The 9,841-nt window shown below is 35.2% G+C and overlaps 1 protein-coding gene across 2 annotated transcripts; it reads right to left on the minus strand.

Moving 5' to 3' along the window:
* Nucleotides 1-996: 996 nt before the first annotated feature.
* On the minus strand, nt 997-3,975 carry LOC140749760 (uncharacterized). 2 transcript variants are annotated; one of them, XM_073082915.1, is made up of 4 exons: nt 3,954-3,975; nt 2,273-2,474; nt 1,584-1,714; nt 997-1,172 (listed from the first exon to the last, which is right to left on the minus strand). In XM_073082915.1, the coding sequence occupies exons 2-4, from the start codon at nt 2,439-2,441 to the stop codon at nt 1,017-1,019; spliced, it is 456 nt and encodes a 151-aa protein (XP_072939016.1). In that variant the 5' UTR covers nt 2,442-2,474; nt 3,954-3,975; the 3' UTR covers nt 997-1,016. The 2 variants fall into 2 exon arrangements, with proteins under 2 accessions (XP_072939016.1, XP_072939017.1); XM_073082916.1 differs by lacking the exon at nt 3,954-3,975 and having other exon boundaries at nt 2,273-2,538.
* Between the last annotated feature and the right edge of the window lie 5,866 nt (nt 3,976-9,841).

The raw sequence follows: 9,841 nt of genomic DNA on the forward strand, positions 1-9,841 counted from the left end.
CCACATCATAATATTGGTGTAAACAGTGAAAAAATGATTTATTGATTCACAGTTACAAAGCCTGTAACGTAATTGTGAAATAGATTGTAGCCGATTCTCAGACCTACTGAATATGCATATAAAATTTGGTGAAAATCGGTAAAGCCGTTTCGAAGAAATACGGTAACTAACATTGTGACACGAAAATTTTATATATAAGATATAGTAAGTTGTTAAGATTTTGCAGTGTGTAACAACGTGAGATCCCCGGGGTTTATCCGGGACACTCCAATTTCTCGTCCACTTCGATCTCTGTCTCATGAGTATCGTAAATTGTAGTCTGTATTTTGATTGCTTTCATATATTGAACGTATTTGATACATATTTTGAGATTACATCATGTTACATGTTTATTTCATCTTTTAGAACAGAACATATAACTGACTTCCTATAAATAGGACTTGCATGGCAGTGATAGCCAAGTGGTTAAGAAACTCGGCCTCTCGATCGAGGGGTCCGAGGTTCAAATCCTAGGCAGCTCTGATTTTTCAAAGTTATGTGCGTGTTAGAAATTTATGATTACTTGTTAAACGGTGAAGGAAAACATCGTTATACCTGCATATAATGCATATCTGAGAGATTTATAAAAAAAATGGTGTGTGAAGTATACCAGCAGTGGGTCATTAATGGGTTGATGATGATGATGACGATGAAAGAATCGAAATAAAAGATGTTTAGGCACATAGTTCTGATTTGACTACATTACGAATACATGTACTCATACATGTATATAAATGAGAAAATTTATACACTATTTCTTCAAATTATTTTTGGTAGATAGTTACTGTGTACATATTATTAATTAGGCACTCCATAATATTGAAGTACTGTACTGATGACGAAAACGGTGTGTTAATAAACTGAGAAATAAAAAATACGTTTTTTAAATATGTACACTTTATTTAACAATCACTAAAATCTATTTTATTTACATTATATTTTAACTAAAGCCTTATATATAACAAGTTAACAACCAATCACTGATAAGCCCGCACTTCGTACTGCGCCGCGCCGGCAACACGCAGTGTCACGTCCTCGCCCATGCAGTCACCGCTTACCCGCGTCACGTCACCGGGTTCGTCAGATGCACCTGATATTGTCACGCAGCTCATCTTCTGGAGCGACAAACCCACCTGTGGGACACGTTACGTGTTACTTAAGATTTCTCTGAGGTTCCCTTGAAAAGCCAAGTACTTTTTACAATGCGGGAACCAAATTAGTATCTTTTGCGTGTAAGATTAGTATAATATGACAAACTTTATATTTGGAATAACGCATTTTTCTGGAATAGGATTTGTCTTGAGTGTGTCCATGACAACTGCGACACATTGAATGCTAATGTAGGGCTATGATATCTAAAAAACCGATCACAGTTCAACAATATATCCCTGAAATGACAATCTATCCCTTCATTGATATAAGCCCTGGTAGTTAAAGCAAAAATAAATGATAAACATCGACTACACGTTTTTATACATCTTAGATATAAAATGCAGATACTGTTACTTCCATGTCTACAAGGACTTGATACCAAACTAACATACCATTAAATCAATGTAATCCTCATCATAATTGGCCTCAACGTTATACATCTCGGTATATAAGAGTTTTGATTCATCAATGTCATCGCATTTGCCACACTTCCATAATCCATCGGCGTAGACCGGTTCTTCCGCTGGAATATACAGATTAAAGGTTATAGCTTGGTGGTTCTACTCCAGAGGCATTTCAGTTACAACATGTGTTCCTGACTTTTAACAACAGTTTTAAACGCTGCTGTGTCCTGGTTTGAAATGGTGTAAAGTGAATCGTGTAACTTTCACAAACATTCTTATTTCTCACTAATGCACTTGGGGTTGACCTCTTTGTATACATTTGAGGTAGCAAAAAGTGTGTCGTCTATCTGATAGTAAATGGTTACTGTTACCCATGGAAATCTGCACCAACCCCATAAAACAACCCTACCTCATTCTACTATGGACTTTGATGGCCGCATCATATGAAGTCAGCCGAACTCATGTTCACAGAACTGTGTTCTGTTAAGAGTATATTAGCGAGACGCTTGCCTGGGTGATGGTCACGAGATGATCAAAACTTTATTTAAAAAAAAATGAAACTATTTAAACAACACAAAATGAACAATTTTTTCTCAACAAAACCGTCTACATGTAAACATTAGTCGTTGAAAATTTTTTCACATTTAAACAGTTTTTTCAACGATGGAAAAACTTACCAGAATTCTTTTCTTTCAGCAAATTTTCAGGGGAATCTTTAAAATCACTAAATTCGTTATTCATTAACATTTCAATCACAAGGTCCATTTCGTTTTCAGAACTTGTAATTACATCTTTAGATAAAACGTTTAGGACTAAAAACGTACTAATTATACCCAAAAACATCATTATCCTGAACACTCCAAGTTTAAGGGAAGCGATCTTGAAAAGACAAAATAATGAACCTCCCGTCTCTAATAATAAAACATCCAAGTATCTGTACGTTATTTTATTGTTGAAGCTTTTTTAGTAGTCATTCTAAGTACAAAGTAATATTAGTTATAAATTAATTCGTGAATATTTCAAAATCGGAGAAAGAGGAAATGAGGACAGGGATTTTTAACATTTTTTTTTTATATATTAAAGGATAATATTACCTTACAGAATACAGAATACATACATACATACATATACATATATGATACATTCACAAACACCCAGACACAGAACAGAAATATAACTTCAAAATTTTGATTGATGCCTGATCGGGGTTCGAACATAGAACCCTCTGCCTTCCACGCAGTCCAGAATCAACATTGGTATAGTCCCCGCCAAACTTCTAGTTCAATCTAAAGTTGCGAGCAGGTGTAGTCATACAATTTTCTATCTACTACTGTCTTCTAGCGACGCCATTCATTTCTATATTCAGAGTGGACTAGCAGTTTTACGCGGACTACATTCATGTAATGAACACTAAGCCTCGAGAAAAGTCAGATGCAGATACTAGTCAAAAGCAGAACTAATTAGAAGTAATCTCCCCGATTTTAATGACTTTCAAGTAGTACTTAATTAATTCTAAAATAGAAACTCAGTTACCCTGAAAGTTGGGAAATTTGAGAATTTATATTAAGAAAAGGAATGGAAATTTATGGGGACATATTAGCATTTTCTAATCATTTATTGCTGTTTTTAGGGTTCCGTACCCAAAGGATAAAAATGGAACCCTACTACTACGTACTACGTACTACCCGTACTAAGACCTCGCTGTCTGCCCGTCTGTCTGTGTATCATAGGAATCTTCGCAACCGCAATAAATAGCCACTTGAAATGTTTACAGAGGATGCATGTACGGAAGCCTTCATGTGCGAGGTCGACTCGTACGTAGCGAATTATTAAAGAACATGGACTTTATCGTATCACGCGGGGTTATTTCACGCGTGCGGTGCGACTGCATGCGTGCCACTCGCCTATCATCCTTCAAATGCATCTATTTACTCTTGATTAAACGTTGAAGGAAAACATCGTGAGGAAACCTGCGTACCTGAGAATTCTTAAAACAAGTTTTATGTTATGTGATATCTTCTAATTCGCACTTGGCCAGCGCTGTGGACTAAGGTCTGATCCTTCTCAGTGGGACAGTAATGGGTTGACGAAGATGATGGTGACACTCCATATGACTTAACAGATCTTAACATTTGAGGTGTCGTTGGTTTCGTCTTCCTTATGGGAGATACATTTATAATGGGTACATAACTCAGATATTGATAAAAAGTTAAAGAAAATTCAAATACTAATATTTAGATTATCTTTTCAAGACCTTGCACTGTAAATTTTAATTGATTTCACAACTTATATTTTGTCGTACAATCAAACTTTATATTTATTTTGTTAGTTATTACGTTGTTTTAAAATCTGATTTACATTTATTCACTCACAAATCACGTACACGGTCCACTAGCCACTGGTTAGAGATAAAATAATTATCAAATACTGTGACAGAATTATCTCCTATGTTTATATTAATAACTAAATCATTGACCTCTCGTGATAACAATTTTATGTACTTTGGAGTAAAATTCTCACATTTAGTTAAAAACCTATTACATTTAAAATAAATTAATTTCATAAACAATGTAAGATTTCGAGTATTTATTTTAATTAAAAAGATATAATAAAAATAAGCTAAGTACTAAAAATGATTTATTTAGAAAACTAACTAATAAAAATATATTTCATGAAATAAAACCTATCATAATGTTATGAGTCTTCTTAGGTAGTTACTCGACACCAGAAGAGTAGCGAGTAAGAAGCAAATGTAAGAAATAAAGAAATTAAAATAGATAAAATCGTTAATACGAATAAAAAATAAACCCAATGAGTTTTTCTGTGGATATTGTTAGTTGTAGTCGCGTCTAATTCTTATTTTAATAAAAACATATTTAACAATTAACTGAAGTTATAAGCACCCCCTATAATAGTCATACATTAATAATATTACCTATTCTATTTCACTTTACTTCATGTGTTTCCCATAACAATAAAATACTGTTTTTACAATACAGTACTTCTTTAAAATATACAAAAAAATAAAATACTATTTAAATTGTATAAGGTTATCCCAATATTAGTAGTATTTTAGTACTTTTGAGTGAGAATTATTATCGCTTATAGTGTACCGTTTGTGATGGAACAATTTATTTTCTGTTAGTAGGTACATAAAGTATGCAAATCAAAGTTTATCATTTAAATATTCAATGCCAACATTTTTACTGGCTTCCGCTAATGATTATTTTCATTTATTTTAATAATATCGTGTTTAGCTGATAATAGAATTGGAAGTAGATTCTTACAAAAACCTTTTTATGCTCGCTAGGAATCCTACCAGAGTTGGATCACAAATAGTTAATTTAGAATTCCTGTCTTTAACAGCACCACTGTGGTTCGAGTCTAACGGTACCACCCCCACCTATTCCTGCCTTAATAGCAATGTTAAGCGCTTCTGTGTTGTGTTTTCATTGAACGAAGTATAGGAGACATAATTTCTTGAGACAGGAGTAGCAGTCGAGCATGAAGTCCACCTGATGGAAAAAGTCTACTGCCACCCATGGACATCTGCAATCAGCTAGATAAGTACTAGTAAGTCGGCCACAGATACGCCGCTACCCTTGACGATTAAGCTAGAAAGACTCAGAAAAGTATGGTTCACACCCCTCAAACCAGAACACAGCAGCGCTTAACACTGCGGTTATTATTAATAGTATTATTTTTATAGACCACATCACGTCCATTCAGTTTTCTTCCCTTATGTCAAAGCTGACAAGAAAATTAACCCTCAATTTAGACGAAGGTCTGACACACAAATAGAATTAACACTTGATCAGTTGTTATGGACCACTGGGTTCGCAAGAAACAGACGGACAACCCTATTCCGCTTTATTTAATGTCCATTTATTACCCTCTTCGTTGTCGACCCATTACTGTCCCACTGCTGTTCCCAAATTTAAATCTATATGCTGCTCTGTTTAAAGGATGTGGTAAGGGAGACATACTTATCCGAGGCGTTCTAGCATAATCCTCAGGTAGCGGAGCATCTGTGGCCGACCTCAAGTAGGAATGTCTAATCCTATCTGGGGTTGATTACGGATATCTGTAGTCGGCAGGAGCCACTTACCATCATGTGAAATGCATGCTGTCTGTCTGCTACTCCTATGTTATAAAAATATTTATAGTAGACAAAAGTACTACAGAAGGTATAAAACCAAAATTGTAGACAATTCAATTGCGGTCCATAATTGTTTTTACAAATTTTCTGTGTGACATATAGTTTGCCTAATAGAGCATGAAAAGACTTTTTCAGGATGGTGGCGAAGGGAAAACAGTTGCGTCCCAACAAATTAGGATTTAGATTTACGAGTACACGAAACCCCCCTCGACTTCCAAAAATAAAATTCCTTTCACTCACAATTGCCCAAAATTCAAAGGACTAAAAAGCCAAATGAATTCGTTATTCGTGAAAATTGTGGTTGGGCGTCATTTACACAAAACCACAATACCACAATCCACAATACCACAAATAGGTTCCAATGCAAATAAAAAAAGACAAAACTTCCCCTTTCGTGTGTTAGGAGCTTTTTTCGTTCGGGTTTTCGTGCATGCATGTATGCCAATCGCATCTTACTTTGAAGGTGGTAGAACCCTTTGTGGTTCGACTCCGGCGGCACCACCGCCACACCTATTTCTGCCTAATAGCAGCAGTGTTAGGCGCCGCTGTGTTCCGTTTTGAAGGGTGTAGTAAGGGTGACAGACATTTCTGAGGCGTTCTAGCTTAGTCCTCAGGGGTAGCGGCGCATCTGTGGTCGACTTCAGGTAGGAATATCTAACCTTATCTGGGGTTGATTACAGATGTCCATGGGCAGCAGTAGCCACTTACCATCAGGTGGACTGCATGCTCGTCTGGTATTGCTATATTATAAAAAAATATAAAAAAAATAACATCATAGATGCTTTTTATCTCGTTTTTGCCTTAAGGGCACAGGGGCCCGGGTCCAGGGCTCTATATAAGAGGGGCCCCTAAAAGCCAATATATTCGCATATACGACCCTCTAAGATTAACGTTCATTTTTTCTTAATTGAAATATTTGTCATTCACTGGCAGGGATTTATTTTTTCCTTAAATTATTTTATTGGGCCCAGAATTCTTGTTACTAGGGGCCCCGACATGCCTTAAGACGGCTCTGATAACTGTCATGTGCGCAACAGTGACCATGTCAAGAAATAAATGTACAATTTTATTATACAATGTACCTACATAATTGACAAACAAAGCTTCCTTTCAGTCGCTATCAGAAAACTCGTACAAAGGATACGTATCGCTAATAAGCGACTCCATGCTATGGCCAAAGAAATAAAACTACGAGAAAAATGTAAGCAGACATAGAAATAAACGTCTTCAATTTATCGCTACGATAAATCGTGTGCCTTTTGTACATTCAAATTTCGGTTGCAGCCGAGTTATTTCGCTCCCGGTCTTTAATACTTTACATGGTAGACGTCTGAATATGAGTGTGAATTATGCCAAGTTTTGTAAGAACTTAAGTGGTTTTACATCCCAGCTAAAATGCTGTACTTTTTAATTTAATCCGAATCCGTACGTATCTATAATATTCTATAATCTTTTATTTTATAAAATAGTTGTTAAATAAAATGCTTAATTTTAAAATGGAACAAACTTAACCCATAACCTAGGAATGTTATTTTTTAACCATAGAAACAAAAATTGTTCAATTTTTGGTCCTTAGTATACAAAAGGACTGTCAAGGGAGGTAAATGTAAAGATAAAGCCAAGTTTGTGGGGTCGCTCTTGTCCCTCGGTGGCCATCTTTAAAGTGGGTGCAAATTAAATAGATGATGACGTATCCTAAAAAAAAATGAGTCTTCTGTATGTATTGAACCAGCATTTTATTAAAATGTTTTTTTTTTTTTATATTGTGATAATATAGATGTTTTATTCCTGTCAATTCGATTGTATCTTCACCAAGTTGTAAATATTGTGTCACTAAAATATTCATTTAATGTTAACTCGTTTACATGGTTTCAAGAATTGGTGTGTAATATCTTGGTTAACCCTTTAGGTTAACCATACTTTCCGTATTTTTAACCGACTTCTAAAAAATAAGAACTTCTCAATACTTACGATATGTTTTTAGGAAACCGTCTTCAAATTTGTGAGTTGACAATTTTATTAATGTCACAATTCGGAATAGCAGCACGTTGTAACCTAACCTATGTTTCAAAGGAAATTGGTTTTCAAAGAGAAATGGCGCTGAGCGAGGAAATAAATTTAGTAAGAGGGAAAGTCAATTGCGCGAACAACGCTTTCCATCAGACTTTTCCTAGAAAAATGGTAACGGTGTTGTCTGTGTTTTTTTACTATAGAAGTAGGAAGGGAGCTTGCATTCCATTTGTACCCTTACCATGAGTTTTGAAACCATCCCACAATTTTACGTTACGTTTACTCAATTCATTATTCTGTTCAGTTTGCTTCAGTTGACTGAGTAAACGTAACAATAACTAAGTGCTTAAATCTTTCTGTCTGCCTCACATGGTCGCAAAAAAGAGATACCAAACATAAATCGCCATTTTGTCAATGTTACGTTACTGACACTATAGTTCTGATACAATTTGCAATGCGCTGATCGGAAATTGTGTGGGCAAATACGTAATCAAATACCAAAACAGTCATATTTGTCAAAACGTAAAAACTCATGGTAAGGGTACTGATTGTAAGTGACTAGACACGTGTAATCAGCCCCAGACATTGGAAGATTTCAACCTAACATAAATAGGAACTAAAAAATAAATAAAAGCAGCTGATAACTTCTGTAAGATGAGCAACTTGAAAATAAATAAAAGCTTGTGAAAATAAAATAAGTATGATAAATAGAAATATAACGGTTAAGTAATTCATGGTTTGCACCATTTCAGATTAGGTTAACATGACGTCATAACTGACAGCCAACTTTAACCGGCCAATTTTGGTTGGTTTATTTCAACTTATTGCTTTTTGAACTTATCTATCAACGTCAACCAAAAATCATTGAGAAAATGATATTGGCACAAATGACAATTAACTTAGCGCAACATTCGTTCACTATCGTTAAAGTTAATGTTATAGTTAACTTTAACACAAACTTAAACGGACTTACGGTGCAACTCACCCTAAGGTTTTCGAATTCAGTGGGTCAAATACACTTAAGTTCGAAGGCTGGCTATCTCGTAATTAAACGGTTTATCAGAGCGATCAAGCACTCCATTCTTAAGCGGTTCGCACACTGTCAATATCTTTAGATTTTTTTTATAATATACAGCGTAGCAGACGAGTGTGCAGTCCACCTGATAGTACATGGCTATAGTCACCTATGGCCTGCTGGACACATTGACCATATCCCTGGTCCTAGGACCTAGGACAATCAACCGTAGATGTGGCCGACATAGGTACATACGACCGACTACAGGTAGAAATGTTCCTACCTGTAGTCGGCCACAGATGCGCCACTACCCGTGAGGAGTAAGGTAAAGTGCCTCGAAAACGTATGTCTCATTTACCATACCATATCCACGAAGCAGCGTTTAACATTGATGTTGTTAGGTATATACAGGGTGTCCCGTAAGTACCACGACAAACTTGGGGAGAACATAGGTGAGGGTCTGACCTCTCTGAGGAAAAAAAAATACCTTAATAAAAGTGTCACCGTTTTTGCACTATCAATTGTTTTATATTTTTTGAGAAATTCAGCCCTTTTCATCTTCTTTCGTTAACTGCGTGTCCAAATTTGATGATGCAGTGTTTATTTTTTCTGTTAAATACTATCAGATAGTTGGTCTATCATATTGAAATGTAAATTGGTTAAAAGATGTAAAGGAACCATGAAAAAAATAAGGATATATTTAGATTTTAATTTTTTTACTATTTTTCCCTCAATTTTGACTCGTCGCGGTGAAAAAAAAATGTACTGGACTATAAGTGTACATTTCGCAAAAAAATATGTCCAGTCAATAGAGATTTCAAAAAAGTACCACACTTACTATTTAAAGTTGAAGAAAAAAAGTTAAGGCCGTTTTTGCATGAAAGGGATTGAAACCAAGTAAAACGTAATGATCGAGTTTTTATTTAAATTACGCTTACTACCAACTAAAAACGTGGCAAACAGTACAAAATAACATCATTGACTAGTTAGACACTTAAAAATATCCTTCTTCAGTTGTAAAAAAACAACTAAGTAACTAACTAACAAACAAAGTAATACAAT

The sequence above is a fragment of the Epargyreus clarus genome, unplaced genomic scaffold (assembly GCF_041222505.1).
Source record: "Epargyreus clarus isolate Ecla_fem2 unplaced genomic scaffold, WU_Ecla_fem_2.2 ptg000018l, whole genome shotgun sequence".
NCBI lineage: Eukaryota > Metazoa > Arthropoda > Insecta > Lepidoptera > Hesperiidae > Epargyreus > Epargyreus clarus.